This window comes from Serinus canaria, chromosome 4 (assembly GCF_022539315.1).
Source record: "Serinus canaria isolate serCan28SL12 chromosome 4, serCan2020, whole genome shotgun sequence".
In the NCBI taxonomy this organism is placed as follows: domain Eukaryota; kingdom Metazoa; phylum Chordata; class Aves; order Passeriformes; family Fringillidae; genus Serinus; species Serinus canaria.
In genome coordinates, this window is record NC_066317.1 from 4,500,477 (window position 1) to 4,518,215 (window position 17,739).

Here is a 17,739-nt window from a genome sequence, read left to right on the forward strand (position 1 = left end):
CCTGGAGCTGCTCTGAGCACAGCTCTGTCCAGCAGGGTGCTGGAGGCAGCTGGGGTCAGGGTTCACCTGTGGTTTGTGGCACTCCTCAAGGGATAATCCTGCCAGTGCCTTTCCATGCCAGGTTAAGAGCTCCTGCCAGGCCCCCAGGGGCACCCATGCCCTTGTGCAGTGAGAGGGCTCATGCTCGCTGTTTGCTGATCCAGCTGAAAGTTGGCTCTGCAGGGAAAACCATGGGGAATGCTGGAGCACACATGAGCCAGGAGGCAGGAGCATGTGGCTCACAGAGAGGAGCCATGAGCCCGCTGCTCAACTGGGCTCAGTTTCACTTTGGGAAAGCGAATCCAGGCAGCCCATTGACAGGTCTCACTGTCAGGCCAGTGAGAGCAGCACCATGGCTTAGGGATTCTGTGTTTCTCACCCACAGATTTATTTTGCAGGTGCCAGGGGGTACAATCAGCCTTCTGATCCAGGTGCCCAAGGATGGGTATCCTGCAGGAGACACGGTGTGGTGCAGCTTCTGGAAACCTCGGGGGGATTGAGGGAATGTGGAGCTCAGCACCAGTGTTGACAGTGCCAAGGACCTGATGGAAGAAGGTACACAGTCACTGTTTTGGTTTCTTCTAGAGTGCTACGGAAGGCTGGAGGATGCGGGCCTGGGTGATTTTAAAGAAATCTGTATGTTTTATCATGTCTGGGCGATTCTAAAGAAATGTGTGTAGTTATCATATTTGGCTACACCTGGCAGTCAAGTCACGGCCACATGTGTTCAAAAAAGTCTGAAAATTCACTTTTTATCTGGTGTCGGGGGGCCAGCTTTCTTCACCTGCATCGGAGGGCACAACCAACGGGCGGTAAAACGAACGGCCCGTTACCGGGCGGCTCGGCCAACAAACCCCTCCGGTGCCTCGCAGTTAAGCGCTGCGAGGACAAGGGCGAGCGGCAGGTGCCGCGGCCGCGCAGGCGCTCGCTCCGCCAGCCGCTGCCGGGCGGGCAGTACCCCTTCTCCCGACGTAACGGGCAGCAAACCGAGCCGGGGGCAGGATCCATCAGCGACACTCCGATTCCGGGGCCGTGTGCCCGCCAGCCCCCCAAGGTACCGGCTCCGGCCACGCCCACGGCCCCCTGCGCGCCGCGCACATCTGGCGGCTCCAGATGTGCCCGCGCCTGCGCGCGCCGCGGAGGGGCGGGCGCGGCTCCCCGCACACACACACGGGGCAGGCACCGCCCCTCACCATTGGCGGAGCGGCGGCTCGGTCCCGCCCCCGCGGGGGGCGGACGGCCCCGCCATTGGCCGCGCGAGCCGGCGGCGCCTCTCGGTTGGCTGCAGCGGCGCCGTGGGCGGGGCCGCGCCTTCACCGTGAGGTGCGGGAGGGCCCGGCTGCTGCCGCCGCCGCCGCCGGTTCCGGGTCCGCGGGGGAGAAGCCGCGGAGGGCAATGGCGTAAGTGCGGGGGGAAGCCGGGACCGGGCTGCGCTCCGCTCCCCACCGGGATGGGCCCGGCGCGCAGGGGTCGGCCCCGCCGCTCGCCCTGGGCCTGCCGGGAACACGCAGCCGCCCCCGCGCCGGGAGGAGCCGCGGTTCGGCGCGGGGCTCGGCCGGGCCGGGACGGGGAGGAGGCCTGGTGCTTATCTTTCCGCCCCGCAGGGCCGTGTGGTCACCCCCGGGTGCCGGTCCCGCCGTGGTCCCGGCCGCTCCGCGAGGGAGCGGTGACAGGAGAAGCCCCTCCGGTGTCGGGGATTCAGTGTTTTCCCTTTGGCGTGGGGTAACGCCGTGCAGAAAGGCTGTGAGGCCAGGGGCGGGAGCTCAGGCGCCTCCGGTTGTGTTTGGCCTGCGAGGGAAGTTTCCCTGTGCTGGTCCCTGAGCGGTGAAAGGCGATGTCTGCCGGTGCCTCTGGTCCTGAGAGGGTTTAACACACACACAGTGATTTAACACGACGCTCACCTGCTTTTTGGTGTGTCTGAAGCTGCAGTGGTAACGATACGTAATGATGTTATGATAAGGTGCTTGCACTTTGCGTTATCAATAAAAAACCCGATGTAGTTACCATTGTAACGTGTACATAACAGATATAATACAAAATAGGGTGGAGGTGTGTTTTGGAGGTAGTCATGTAGCAAATACCCCAATCACAACCTCTGTCTGGACTGGTTTCCCATCCTAAAGCACATCTCCACAGCAGCTTTCACTCAGCTCTGTGAAACTTCCCAAGTTGGCAGTTTGCTGCAGCGTGTAACTTTCTCATGTTTAGTATAGAAAAGGCCATAGTTGTTGCCATGTGAGTTCTTCTGTTGTGTCACTTAATCCAGTAATTCTGCTTTTCTGGCTTGTTCTTTTATTGCGGCTGTGCAGGGTTTCCCTCCTCTGCTTTTTATGTGCAGTGAGCAGCTAAACAGTGGGGCCAGAAATTTTGGCAACTGAGAAGAAAAACTGGAGGGGAGGAGGGAGTATTCCTCTTGTTTGTTAAAGTATGTTAATAGGTTACTCAAAGAGCCATTGATAAAAACAGTATAGGGCGTCCACTTAGGCGTTTGGCTCTGAATGGGCGTTCAGGGATGTTTGTTTAGGGTCATGGCCTGAATTTGCACATTCTGACAGTGATCATGAGTAACTTTTGCTCGTGGTGGATCGTCTGGCTCATTGTGGGAAGGTATGGACACATTTAAGGAGAGGTCTTATCCTTGTTTATGGTGTGCTGAAGTCACTCACCCTTTTGGGAATGCTGTTAGAGAACTTTGGCATGTGAAAAGTGCATCAGCTGCTGTTTGGTGATTGCTCTTTTGCACCATTTTATCCTGTGGGAATTAGGCAAGAGGTTAATGCTTTTGGTTAGCAGCATGCAGAGTTATCCTGTGATTACTGTGACATGTAATAGCTTCTCCTAGTCACTTCTTATCCCCTCACATAACTTATTCTAGCACTTGTTGCTGCACCAAAATCCTTGTGGTGACTCCAGGCTGGGGTGAAACTACAGCTAGTTCCCTTAAGGATGATGGTCTATGTAGCTACCAAACTGTCTCCTAGTTTGATTTATGGCAAAGACTTCTTCTTTCCCCAAACTGTGGTAATGTGTCAAAACAGAAATTTAGAGGAAGTATACTTCTGGAAAAGTTCATAGGTGTGGAGTAGATGGCTTAGTTTCATAGAGTGTTTCAAAGGTACAGTGCTGTACTCAAATTAAAAAAGAGGAAGAAAAAAAAAAGTTATTACCTTGTTGTTAAAACCAACAACAAAGGCTCCAAAGGCAATGTTTTTATTTTTCTCTCTAAGTTGAGGAGTGTACATGAGGGAAATTCATATTTATCTCTACTGTTGTAAGCCTTTAGGGTCCACTACTTGTGGGTTTTTGGGATTTTTTTGATTTTGTCCTTTTTTTTCATTGCAGCATCAAAGGCTGGCAATGTAAGCAGGCAAAGAACCTTCTTCAGCTTTCCTGAAGAAGTCTGAGAGGCAAGGTTAAGAAGTATATTTTTACGTTTAAGCAGTTAAATGAAAAATCATCCCAATTTAACCAGTGGTTCCTAGGCTAGCAGTGGAAGTACTGTGTGTTGGTTGCCATGGCAGGAGTTTGTCTTTGATCTCTTTCCTAGGAAAATTCATGTCATGTGCTATTAAGAATAGATAAATAAAAGCTACCACTTGTGCTGTGGAACTCTACCTCATTGGGTAGGCTGTTGTGAGAATGATTTTTATCTTGTATCTTACTGTTCCTTTGAGTATGCTTTAATTTTGATTTAATTCGTTTTGAAGTAGACCTGTTATTTGCTGAGCTACTGTAGTGCAAATTTTGTTTGACTAAGGCTGTCCACACACCGGCTCAACCAGGTGTGGCTCTGCTGGGCTCTGCTTCCCGCGCAGCTGCTTCTGCTGGGGCTTGTAGCAGGATTTCATTAGTATAATTAAAGCTCTAGTTTATTTTGTTTACAGTTTACCGCTAGTGGGACTTCAAGCTCGGGCAGCCAGGGAGGGAAATAGACCTGATTCTTTGCTCTTTTCTTAACAAGCTCAGAGTTAATTTTAATTAGGTATCAGGTATGAAGGCAATGCAATTTACCCGGTGGCAGAATTGCTCTGTGGCTGCTGTCACTTCCCTTGGTTTTTTGTCTGTTTTGTTTTTGTTTTTTCTTTTGAGAACAACTACTTTCTTTCTCTTCCTTCCTCTTTCCTTTGCTTGATGATTGAAGAGTAGCTGAGTTTCCTAAGCTGTGCTGGGATGGGTTTGAAGTGTTTGACCTAGCTGGAGAGTTTTGGGATAGGTGCCAAGGTTGGCAGCTTTTTGTTTTGTGAGATGTGTTTAATGTGCCTCTGGGTGCTGACAGTGTAAGAATGTCCTGAGAGGAAAATTGTGTCTGTGTTTGTGAGCCTCCTTTATTATATCATTTACTTATCTAAACCTCTGATTTCATAGCAGAAGTGCTGGAGACCCTTTGAAAGGCATTGATGGAGTGGGTAATGCAAAAAATGCCTTTTCTTTCCTTTGAAGTGCTGCCTTAGGTATGGCTTCTTGGCTTCTTTTTTGAGATGAAGCATCCAGACATGTCATTTATATGCATTTATTGAGACCAGGGGGATTTGCCTCCTGTCATTTAATGTGTCACTTTGGGTGTAATTGTAACTCCACTGATTAGTAGTTGCTGTGGAAGTTGGGAGTATCCTCGGAATGGCAGTTAACCTCCAATAACACCAATTAACATATATTCGATAATCACTTCATTTCTGTGAAGATCTGAAGGATATGTCTGGCAAATTTAAACCCCTGGTTTATTCCCCCTGAGAATTCCAGCAGTAATAAGAGAATTGGCCATGTCCATTATTTCCCTACCCACTTCATGACCATGTAAAAGTATTTCTTCTCAATATAAAATGCCAGTTTTCCCCCCACCTTTGGACACCCCTTTTATTCAGCTGTCTTTACAAGGGCATGCCAGGAAAATGACTTTACAAGGGATGTGGTAAGCAGACATTTAATTTTCTTTCCCCTCTTCTTGCCCAGCTCAAGACCCACATCCCCCTAATGCTCCCAGGCACTGAGTAAAACATTTGTTACCTTTGTGCTCAGCTGTAGGTGCAGGACAGACCTTTTCCAGGTGTGTGCAGCTGCCCTGCAAAGTGGCTGCACTCTGGTCACCGAGTTTCTGGTTTCTCTCCTGCCAGCTCCTGCATATATGCATGCCTCCTGTAAATTTTTAATGACTTAGCTCAAGCAGAGGTTTGTTCTTGGTGTTGAGTTAATTTGCCAGGCTGAGGTTAAAACGAGTTTACCTATCTGATGTGATTGGAATGAGTTTATAAAGATTAGGAGCAGCTGCTTTGGAGGACTTGGCATTTTAGGGATGGAAGATTTGCGGTGAAAATTAGTTTGGGCTTGTATCCCTGGAAGCAGGCTGAAAATGAAGTGCATCCCCTCAGGATTATAACTTCCCTTGCCTCTTTTTAGTACTGTGAAGAATGGATTATGTGTGACACAAGTAATTAAAATTCACTTTTTAAAGTCTGTTAAGTGTATGTTTTTGCTATAAAGACAGCCTGGCTGACCATGAGTTGCAACTTCACAGTAAAACCAAGTCCTCATATCTTTAAGGCAGTCCAGTGCCTGGCTTGAGCCTGCTAAGTGCTCCAAACATACCTAACCTGAAAAGCAGGCCCCTAGTATTTCAGTTTGGGCATCATAAATGAGGAATTTGGCCTTCATCTCTCCTTGCTTCAGATATTCATTTGGAGAAAGACAACTACATGACGCCCTAAAGGACTGCTGTGAAGATAAAATATGAGTATCAGTGTTCTGTCACCTCAGTGCCACGGAATATTTCTTTTCTCCTGTCTTCTTCCTAGGAGAAAGCTAATACATTTTGTATTTATTAACGTGTTATGTGGTAAATGAGAGCCACAAGTGACATAATGAATAGTAAAATGTATCTTGGACTATATTTCAGCATGCTGACTGAGCTGTTCATCACAGAACAGTGCAGACCTTGAGAAAAGATGATAAATAAATGCAGAGATACAAATGTCAACCTCTGGGTTTCTGTTCCTCTTTGTTACATTTTCTTTTGTGTATTTGCATGCTTGGCAAGAGTCAGCTTCACACCCTCGGTTCTTGTCGTTCCAAGAGTGGTTCCATGTAGAGTTTACTTCAGAGAACACAGTAGGCAGCATGAAAGAACATTCCAGGCTCAGCAGCCTATGGATCCCCTTTCCTGGAGAGTGCAGCAGTTTGCTCTGATGGCAGAGCTGAGTTTGCACACAGGAGTAAATGAGCAGGGTGTGGGCGGTGAGAGGCCTGCAGGACTCATAGCTGAGGTTACAGTGTATAGGGCATGGAAGGGGAAGGCTGCAAGGCCCAGGATTTAAACCAGTGGTTACAGTGTATAGGGGATGGAAGGTGCAGGGTTGTGGACAGAAAGAAATGCTGGTAAGTAGCATTTTTGAAAGTAGCAAATATCTGTTCTGAAAAGACTGCATTTCTTCCTCTAAGCTATTCTGATGGTGCAGATCCTGCCCCTTCACCCTCTGGGCCTTAAAAATGCACAGGGACATTATGAACACTGTGTACTCCTTAGGTCTCTGCTTGTATCCCCTTTTTATTACAATAATTAATAATCTAAGTGGATTAAACATCTGACTGCTCTGAGAGGTGTGTTGAGAGCTCACATCCAGTGTAGGTGTTGCTACTGGCTGGTTTTGGGTGCTTACACTTTTATTACCAGCATCTTCCCTCAAGGAACTTGGTCAAGGGCAAAGACTACCCTAACTAGAGAAATTAAATAATCAGTGGGTTAGGGTGTTAAAGGATCATCTTTGAAGCTCAAATATGTTGTATTTGCACATGATGAGTGATGGGGGACTCCTGAAGTTCTCTGCTTGCAGGTAGGAAATGTATCCCAGAAAAAAATTGAAAGTATGTCCAGTTTATTATTATGGATAGCAATGACAACCCCCCCCCAAAAAAAACCCCAAAACAACAACAACAACAAAAAAAAAACAACCCAAACCAGCCCTGTCTTTATTTAAGTAGCTAAGTATCAAGATTCAATACTTCAATACTTTCAGTCTCCAGGTTGTCTTTCCACTGTCCCATTTAATGATTTTTAGTCATGTTTCAGTATAATATAATTTTGGGTGATAATTTCTTAGGAAGAAGCCATGGTTTGCTTCCTTGATGAGGATAAATATTGAAGGTCGAGGCAATAGATAGACAGTCCTCACCTACTGACAGCATTTCCATGGTGGTCTTGGTCACAACAGAGTGACACTGCTGTCCTTTGGTGAGAAAGAGAGAGGTCAAGTCCTTCCATCCTTTTATGCTGGAAGTGCTGATCTGGCTTTCTCTCTTTACCCTGTGCTTCAGGGGTTAAAGGCTCCCGGAGGCTGCCTGCAGAGGCATCATCTGCTCCATCCTACAAACTGACATGTGGCTTTTTTATCCAGGTACTGTGGATGTCTTAAAGCAAATCACAGTGCCATTATGTGATTTAATTTTCTGTTCTGAAGTCCCTTTGAAACAATGGCTCCTTTCTTAGTCTGTGTGCATGTATGTGATGTTTATTCCTCTTATTCCTCCCCCTTGTAGGGGAGTAAGTTGGTAGCTTTTTCATCATCCCTGCTGGAAACTGGCGTTGGTTCGTTGTGTTTCTTTGTTGTTTCTTTTTTTCCAGTTTGCTGCTTTCACGTTATTTCCTCCCCATTCTATTCCTTCTTGCAGAAGGGGTAATGAACAAATTATTAACCCTTATTCTTGGGACTGTACTCCTATTGTTGTTCTAAACACAAGCTGTTGGTTCAAGGTACAACAAGAGAAATAAGTGCATTGAAGGCAGTTTCCCCCCAACTTCTTCCAGTTAAAATAATGAATTGCTACATTTGCTGCTCACATTTGCAAATGCTAATTATTCAAAGCTATTATGCTGAAAAATTAAGGACTCATTAATATTAGTTTTTATGTTCTAGAGCCCTTGATGGAGAAACCAACAGAGGCTTCATAACAAAAGGGAATAAAGTCTACTCATATTTTTTTAGGGGTGATTACTGTCAGGAAGACAGGCTGCCAGGAGCTGCAAGGTGTTAGAAAATAAAAAAAGAAGCAGAATTAATGCTTCTTTTTTTGTAAGAAGATTTGACAGATAACGTCCAAGGGAGAAGACTTCATATGAAGCCAATGCAACAAAAATACTGCTGTGTAATTACAGATGTTGCTGAGTTGAGCAACTCCCTGCTAATCAGATTTAATTACTATAAACCCACTTGCAAGGTGATTTATGGGTGATTTGAAGAAGTGTGTAAGATCAGAAGGACTGGTTTTCTGTTCTCTATGACAGATCAACCAGGTAGTCAGCTTATACAGAACAATGCAAATCCATCCTTAAGCAGAATTAATGGACACAGCAGATCAGGGGGTTTTGGGAATTTTCTCTAACTCCTAAAAGTGTCTCCTTTGGCCTTTCATTCTGCAAGGGGAGGGTTTTAGTCTCATGTTACATTTTTGCACGTTACGTTTTTGCAAGCTTAATACAGCCTCATTTTTACTTGTATGTTCAGTTGCCTTTTGACTTACTGATGTGGCAAAACAGTTTTAGACATTTATTTGCTTTTGTATGCTGTATAGGGCATCCAGGGTTCTAAATTTGGAGGGCATATTTTGGTATTTTGTTGATATGTAGTTTGTTTGGGGCAGTCTTGTGCCAGGAAATTGTTCCTGCAGATATGAGTGAAAGTATTTCTGGAGCTCTGGAGTAGAAGAGGAGGTAGCTGAGAATCATGAAGTTGTTATTGAAGGAATAAAACAAGTACATGTGTATTTGTGTGAAACAGACTGCTGGAGATGATTTAAGATGGTACATAGTCCATTTTCCCAAACTGTACTGTGCTTGTTACTCATTTTGGTTTTGGAATGGTTTTCTTTTTCTTTCAGTTCTATAGGTGCTGGTGTGAAAACAGTGTAGCAATGGATCAAAGAAAAAATGATAGTTTTGTCCCAAGTATCACGCAGCTGGAAGATTTCCTGACAGAACATGACTCCAACGTGGTTTGGCTGCTAGTAGGTAAGATTAACTCTTCTGTTTTGGTTAATTTTATTCTATGATACCATAACAAAGGATTAGCATGACAGTCAGCTACAATAACTTCTAGTATGTGCCTACCTGCCATTTAATCTGGTGTAGTTTGGAAAGTGATCCAAGGACTATTGTGTTTAATGACACAGCTTCCTGACTAAATTGTGTGCCACAATGAGCCTTTAAGCCAAGCTGTCATTCAATCAGTTATGAGCTGGATTTGTAAACATGCCTGATTTAGGTATGCTTTTTTTTTTTTTTAAGCACTAGTGCCATATATATTGGTATAGGCGTTTTTATTCAGCTATAAACAAGTGGCTCAAGGACTGCAAAATAAATACAAAGTTGTACTCAGGACCATGGAACAATACTGAAAGTGTGCAATGAATCCAGACTTTTCCAAAGGTAGAAAATGCCTGCTTTCCAGCCTTGACTCTTGGACTTGACAGGATCAACAATTTTATTTTTTCACTTTCACTTCTGACATGTTAAAGTCCATTGGCTATTGACATACAGGAATTACTTTTCAGTAGGCCAAATGAAATAGAAAGGACATAGGTTAATTATTTGAGGGTGCTTACTGTTTGTTATCTGTTTCACTTTTAGTGTGTTGAAATAGAAAGTTTGTATTCAACACAGAGTTCTCAGTGTAGTCAAGATGAAAATAGGGGAAGTTACTGGTAGTAGCTCATGGTAAAATGTGGAACAGATGCAAATAGATCTGAAAATTTTGTCTTCAAAAGCTTTGACTTGCTTCCTGTTATGAGGTTTGGATAGAAACACATTCAAATGATGTTTATTAACTGACTCAGTTTGATCCAGCCTTTCCTCCTTTGCTTTTATCTGCTGACCTATGGCATCCTGTTATAAGGAAGCATAAAAAGATACCAGTGTTTTCCTCTCCTGAATGCTGGAACAGCTAACTGCTGGTCTCATGAAAAGGTGATGAATTCCAGAAATGAACGTGCTCCTCAAAGAGCCGTTGCTCACTTCTGGAATCATTTTTAAAAATCACATGCAGTAAAACTTCTGAAATGCCATTTCCAAAACTTGGTTGCAATGAAGAGGCTTTAAAAATTATGTATAAAAAGATAATAATGAAATTAATGAAGTTTATAAGATTTGGTGAAGGAAAAGGCTACAGTTTGTGGCAGGGATGAGTCTAGTGCTGAAGGCAGTGGATCAGGAATGGAAAGTGCACTGGTTTCCCAATTTTTCTCAGTATTGTTTCACCTTGAGAGGGCACCTTCTTGACTGCAGCCATCTAGCAGTGCCTAGTTGAACTTTAACCTCCAATTAAACTCCATGGACCCTCAGACTGTGAGTCATCCCACCTTTCTCCCTCCCCACAGAGGACCAGCAGGGAGGAGCTTACTCACCTGAAAGTGGGGGAAGTGAGCACTGTCCTTGGAGAGTGCCTGCTCTCAATGCCAGCTGGAGTTTCTTTCCTGGGATGTAGCTTCCACCCTTCCTGCTCCTTTCTGTGTCATCACCCACATAGATTTGGTTTGTTTAACTTGTCAAGCAGCTTATTGCCCGAGGGTATGAGCTGCTTGAATTTTGGTCACACTGGATCCATTTTCTAGTAAGGAAATGACAAAAGTCATGGGAGTCATTTTCACCTTCTCTTTCAACAAAGTATTGTTATGAAGCAGTGGAGTATCCCACTGAAAAAAATAAAGAAACAGTGGAAGAACAGATAGGTTTTGTGACTATTTTTTTTTCCAGTAATTATCTGAGCTTTCTTCAAAGTTAAGGCTCCTGTGTGTTTCTGCACTTTAGATTTTCCATAAAAATTTTCCATTTTTAGCATAAATAAAAAAATTCTGTTACAAACTTCAGGTTTTTTCCCTACTCTGCTTTGGGTGAAACAGAATGGTAATTATCAGTAAGGTGAATTAGAACTAGTCCATTCCTTAGCAGTGCCATTCCTTTTGGGTTTGTCCTTCTGGAAGCTTAGAGAACCCTTGTAATTAGAAATAGGTTACTAGCTCTTAATCAACTAAAGTAAAAATTACTTTGGGGATTAGCAGACCTAATTTTTTTTTTTAAACCTGTTTCTCATTGGATTGCTATTTCCTTTTTTCCCTATCAAATTCCATGCTTGAACTGTTGAGGTATTTCTGCTAACCCAAGGGCTGGTGCGTTTCTCTCAGGAGGCAGCATCGTAGGAAATGTTTTTGTATATGATAATGTTTCCTGTGGTAATAGGTGAATAGAAATTTAAGTTACAGTTCACAATTTGGAGAAGAGTAGGGAAGGTATGTAGTATGACTTTGGTGGTGTTGGGGTTTTTTAGGGTGTTCTGAAATAAATGTCCGTGTGGAACAATGTATGTTACAGTTCAATCTATGAAATCTAACTTCTTAGAATGGTAAGTGATGTAATGAAATCATGTGGTGCCTTCTGCAGGTCCTCTTGGAGGACAGGTTTTTTTATATTGGGGAATGCAAGAGCAGTGAATAATCTATAATTTTCTGGACTTCCCATTTCCCCCTTTCCCCCAACCTCCTCATACCCTTCTCACACCATCTCTCTGAAAATACCCATTAAAGTGTCCCATCAGTTTGCAATTTTTTGGATAGCAGAAAGAGCACTGCTAAACCTTGTAGTCTTAATAGGTAAAGTTTTTATCTGGGTCAGTGTACTTTAAAAAATGCTTTAATTCATTGTAATCTTTCAACAGCAACAATATTGTCCTGTGGATGGATTATCTACCTAACTTACTATAATTCCCGGAACATTGGACTCATTTTAACGTTGGTTCTTAACAGATTATATAAACATGGCTACATCCATATTGGTAAGTTATGATTCATGTAATGCCACTCTTTGTCTCTGCTGTTTATCACACCTCAGCTTGCTAAAAACCTGAAGTTACCTCAGTGTTCCTTTGTTAGAGTGGTTTGAAAACATTCAGTGGGTTCAAAGCAGAGACTCAAGCATTAAGTCCCTGTTCCAGCACTGCCCTTGCTTTCTAAATAAGCTGTCAGAACAACTAATCACAGGTTGATCCGTACTGGGACTATGATATATGGAATTGATACTGGCTAGAACATATTGCATCAAAATCCATTAACTTTTTATTAAAATATTTTAAACTTTTTTCAATAAAACAGGTCAGTACAAATCACTTGGGCACTCACCCACTTACAAAAATATCTGGTGCTGAGTCACAGAGGGCTGTAGCCCACAACCTTACTGATCACACTTGTAATTTTCTTTCACTTGCTCCTCTACCTTCCTCTGTCTGCTTCACAGAATAGCAATGACTTCAGTTCTGGACTTTTTCTGCAGCTATACCTCGTAAATGTAATGAAAACTTAAAACCAAAAAATCCCACTCACACTTGGCCTGCCACAGACACCGTTGCAATTCAGTTCCTTATATCCTCAAGAACCTAAGAACTGAATTCCAAACCATGTTCAAATCCAGCTTTTTTGAAGAGCAAAATAGATGGAATACTTACTGGCTGCTACACTTGATCTATAGGCTTTTATTAAAATTTCTCTGTGAAATTGCCATTAAGTAAGGACAGCTGATATGGCTGGCCAAATATGTGGTGTTCTTTATGAAGCTCATCAGTAAGTAGAACATAACATTAATCAAATCCAATGATTTGCAGCTTGGTTTCAGTTGTTTAATGTTGATTTTGGGTTTTTGTTTTTGGGGTTTTTTTTAAGTTATGGTGTACTTTCTGTGAGTGAGGTGAAAAGCCTGAGGAAAAATCTGGGCTGTTGCATTACCTGCTGGTCTTTTCATACTTATTAATCCTTCTTGCTGCAAACATAATTTGTCGTAATAATTGGACCAAAATCCTTACAGCCATTTAAAATTTTTAAAAACAGTCCATCAGGAATCTTTGTTCCTCTGATTATGGTCTTGCACACAATGTCCTGAAACTCCAAATGTTCAAAACAGCTTTTCTAATTCTTTTGAGATTTGCATGGCACCTGGATGTTTCTGAGTGACTCATGTACCTCAGGGGCTTGGTTGTATTGTTGGGTGGTGCCAAACCCAGCATCCCTTAGTTGTGTACTTGGTCTTCTGTGTTCTGAATCTCTGACTTGCCTTCAGAAAAGGAACTCAAGATACCCAGCTAACCCATTTCAGATAATTGAATGCCGTATTCTCTCTGTTCAAAAAATCAACAGCTTTAGGGTAATAAGCATTTTTAATTTTTTTTTTATAATTAGGTTCCTTTTCGTTTTCTGTGCTGTCTGGAAAAGTCATGGTGCGTGAAATCTATTTCATCACAGAGGACATGTCCATCAGGTACGGATTTCCAAGGGAATCCTCCTGCTAAATAAGTATTTTAAATACAGGTCCAAGTAGCACAAATCAAAATGTAGCTCTCCAAATGAGCAGTGCATTTTTAAGTGTTAGACTGTCTCTTTTGGTGCTAGTATTTAACACTCCTACATACTTGGGAGCTCATTTGCTGCTTTTGCCTTATCATTTGGAAGTGAGTGCTGGATGAGATGGTAGTTGTCCTACCATCTTATATTTGTCAAATATAAGAGTATACACTTTGGAGTATGAAGGAGAGCTGTGTTTTCATTTATGTCTTTGACTCCTTCGTGCTCTTCCTCTTAAATCCAGAAGATTCACGTTGGCCAAGTAGCTGGCATTTACTTACTGGGATTGAGAATAATTTGTTTTGTGAACAGCATGCCAGCAAATAATAGTTTTGATTCTTGCTGTTAAAATTGGAAAGCCTTGAGGAGGCAGTGGGTATGGGGTTTTATATGAGTTTCAGCTAAAGCAGAAATTGTGTAATACACCGTGTGCTGTAATGCTTTGTGCTTTCATGTTGCTTGTAGACTGCCTCAGCTGCAGATCTCTACACAAATTGCTTGTAGGATGTTGGATTGTTGCTCTCCCAACTTCTGTTTAATTCCAATTTATTTGATTTAGAATTCAAGATGGATTTATCATTTTTCGCTGGTGGAAGATGTACAACCCTAAGCAGAAGCAGCACGGTAGGTTTCCCAAAAAGGTTTCAAAGTTTAAATTTACAGGTAGCCTACAGAAACACACTTCCTTTGCACAATCACAGGCATGTAATTGCTTTGTTATTAGGTACCTGAAGTACTCTGATCCTCAGAAGGGATGGATTTGTTCACTGGTTGCAGAGTAGATGCAATAAATACAGGATTCATTATCGGGGACATGAACCCTTCCTGACACAAGCCATTAATCTTAATAGTAGCCTTCATTAGCTGGAGTCCAAGCATAATTGTCTCTGTATTGAAGTTGATAACTATGATGAATAGAGATGTCTCATGTTCTGCAAGTGATTTTAGTTCGAGTTTCAGTGAGTGTTATGCTTTCAGTGGTTTTAGCTAAAGTGTTGTGGAAGGGGGTGTCCTTTAGGGTTTGACAAGCCTGTCTTGATGAAATCTGTGGTTACAGAAGTGGGGAAGTATAAAAAAATTCATTTTTCTTCCTTATCCCTGGCTGAAGATGGATGATTAATACAGATGCAAGAGATTAATTCTATCTGCAGAAAATACAGAGAGAAAGCATAAGTAGCCTAGGGCTGTGTTCTTAATCATTTATAGGATTAAAATCTTGTTGGATGAGACTTGGGTCCTGCTTCTCTTGACTTTTGGAGCCATCATAGCTCCATTGCTCATTCAAGGAGGTCTGGAAATGTCAGCTATCTACAGCTGAGTACACTAATTGAGAGGGTAATTAAACTTTGAAGGTGTTTTTTTCCCCACCTTGCCTTTGGAAGTGGCTTCTGCTGGTGTGAAGCCTCTTAGACTTGTCAGCAAGCTCATGGAGCTGTTGCTGTGTCAGTACCAACTCAGCAGTGGCAGCAGTACTGCATGCAGAATCAGCCAGGTGAATGTGAGACACCACTGTGGGCAGTGATAGGAGTTTGGAAGAGCAGCTCATTTCTGTTTACTGGGGCCCTGCTCACCCTCTGAGGTGGTAGGGCTCAATTCAAATTCACTCTACAGTAAAGAAGTCATTCAAGAAGTGGAACCTAGTCTTAGAGTTAATTAGATTTTGCCAACCATGGGTTACTGTTCAACGGGTTTTCATAGGATTGTCTTCATCTGCCAGTTAAAACATATTTCTCTAGTGGCTCAGAGAATGAAAAATGAATTGAATTTAATGCAGTGACGGTGGTTGCCTGTCCTCTATGGTGGCATTTATGCTTGGCAGTATTCCAAGGCTTTTAGGTTTCCTGCTGGCATTTAAGGCCACATGATTAGTGGACAAATAATCCAAGTAACCACAGAAGTTAGAGGTGTCCAGGTCTGACAAAAAAAGTAATGTGACTAAAATGCTCTTTAAGTGTTAAGTCGTGGCGGGACTTGAGGTTTTGTATATGACTGGGAAATGGAAGTGGTTTAGGAACAAAAGCTGGAGGATCATGTTGTGGGTAGCACACACCCCAATGACTTGGCTTAGGCCACAGCTCATTATCATTATCAATTGTGAAACAATCTGGTAGTTACTTGAGCGTAGCCTACATAAATGCTTCTTTGAATCATTTAGTATCATAACATTCAGATTTGCTTGTCTTTTTCCCAGCCCCTTTTTGTTTCTTTTCCAAAAGTGTTTTAGCAAACCAAATCGATGTGTGGAGGTCAAACCTTATTTTTGTTGTTAGGAAAAAGAGATACTTGTCTCTTTAAATCCCCTTTAAATAAATGAATTAGTACATATGATTTCATTTAGTAAATCAAGTCTCATGCTTGCATCCAGGAATTGAAAAATTACATTTATTTGTGTTCTTGATGCTGCTGAGATCTCCCGGGTGAGCAATTGTGTGTCCCAATCTTTGTCCATGTCATTCTTTGCCTGACTCTTATTGATGCCAGTTAAGGTTGGCAACAAATGGATTTGATGGTGCTTTTATTAAAACAGGAAGGAACTGAAGCTGGCTCATTAACTTTTCTCTGTCTCCTGTTCAAGAAACCTGTGATGTCAATGGCTTCTGGAAACTTACTTTCTATGTGTCTATATTTTTATAATTATATGGAAACTTCTGGTACTCTAGGTGTGATGGGGCAAAAGTGGGTTGTTGTTGGGACAGTGTTGCAGAGATGTGTGATTTTGAGGGACAGATGAGTTCTTTATCAAATTGGGTGCATTTAATCAAGCAGATGTCTCTAAACCTTGGGTTTTGGGCATCTGCATTCCTTCCTTTGACCCTGACCACAAATGTTTGCTCTGAGTTTCAATTTCTCATGTCTTGGGGAAATGCTGCCTTCAGTTTGTACCCCCTGCATTACAGCTTGGGGACTGCTGTAATAACCATTGATTCTTCAGCTGCCTGAAGTCTGTTTGACTTAGAAAGACCAGATGAGGTTTTTAGAGCAGCTCAGGTCTCTTGAGTCAATGTGTAATGGGCACTCTTTCAACTGGGTAATTAGGGGGAAGTGGTGCAAGCTTTTCCCTCACATTAACTGCATAATTAGGTCACACTTTCTGAGGCAAAAGTATGTCAAAGTATGTCACAATCAGCTCTCTATATGATCAGCAGATGTTAAAACAGGTTTTAAGGATCAGAGAGCCAAGCTGATATAGCAGTTGAAATCTTAAATCTGTGAGAATGCTGACTGATTGTGCAAAATGAGTGTGATCTGGTTCATTCTGCATATTCATGTTTTCTGTTTCTCTGTAAAAGAAAGCTTTTTCCCACTTCAGGCATGCTATACCAGGGAGCTTGGCTGGAAAACCATTTGGGTTTTGAGAGGGAGTTGATCTCAGTGATATCTGTGCTAAAAAGCAGAAATTTTTGCCGAGGCTTCTGTTGAAGAGAGATATTTGTTTGTTTTCATACATGAGACTGAAAAACTTCATTTACCATTTTGTGCAGCTTCTGGATTTATTTGTGGACTGTGACCTAGGGGCGAAATGTATTTCAGATTTAATATTTTGTATGTTGCTGTCTTATTTGCCAAGTTTTACTGATTTGCTTAGAAAGCTGTAATTATTTCGTGGAGTTTTTTAGTGCTTTTTAATATGTACTTCAGCAGCTGTTCAGTGCTGTGTGGATTGGTTTTGCAAAATGTGCATTTTTGAGAAACTGTAAATATTCCAAGGGAATGTTGAGATAGAATTAGAGCCTCTTTTCCTACTATTTGGTTAGATCCAAAGGCAGAAACTCGACTGTATATTATGGTGAATGACTTTGAATTTCACGTGTACAACCGCTCTGAGCTTTATGGACAACTTCAAGAACTCTTTGGCTTGGATCCCACAATAATTCCTGCAAAGAAAGATGATGAGAGAGCACAAGTGAATGGGAGGCAGAGAACACACACCAATCTTGAAAGGTAAATAATTATTAATTTTGCTGTTTTGTTGATGCTTTGTTCTGCAAAGTGCTGAACTAATTGGGGAATGTTTTGTGAATTTGTGCTCTGGAGGCCAAACTAGAGAAGCACAGCTGAGAGAATTGCACTGACAAGCCTGACAGTCTGAATCTTTTCCCTTTCCTCAGATTTGCTACCAGTAATAATTAAAAAACACAGCCAAACAAACCAAGCACTCTTGTTTAATGATCAGAGACAGGCTGAAAAATCTATTTGAAATACAGTGTGGAGAGGAAGCATGTGTTGAGGAGGATTATGCTGGCAGAATAATAATGGTTTTGCTCAGTAGAAGTTACAGCTGCTTAAGACATTGAATAGGCAATATGTGAGGATGTCTATGGTCTTCTGTACAGA

The 17,739-nt window shown here is 42.5% G+C and overlaps 1 protein-coding gene across 10 annotated transcripts in view; it reads left to right on the forward strand.

Annotated features, from left to right (window-relative positions):
• The first annotated feature begins 1,337 nt into the window (after positions 1-1,337).
• The window catches only part of BLTP1 (bridge-like lipid transfer protein family member 1), an 86,510-nt gene continuing 70,108 nt past the window's right edge, over positions 1,338-17,739 (forward strand). For all 10 annotated transcript variants that reach the window (XM_030238753.2, XM_030238759.2, XM_050973988.1 and 7 more), the window contains exons 1-6: positions 1,338-1,439; positions 8,905-9,034; positions 11,733-11,849; positions 13,243-13,321; positions 13,964-14,028; positions 17,160-17,346. In XM_030238753.2, the coding sequence (XP_030094613.2) occupies positions 8,938-9,034; positions 11,733-11,849; positions 13,243-13,321; positions 13,964-14,028; positions 17,160-17,346 (545 nt within the window). In that variant the 5' untranslated portion in view covers positions 1,338-1,439; positions 8,905-8,937. The remainder of the gene's footprint in view (positions 1,440-8,904; positions 9,035-11,732; positions 11,850-13,242; positions 13,322-13,963; positions 14,029-17,159; positions 17,347-17,739) is intronic.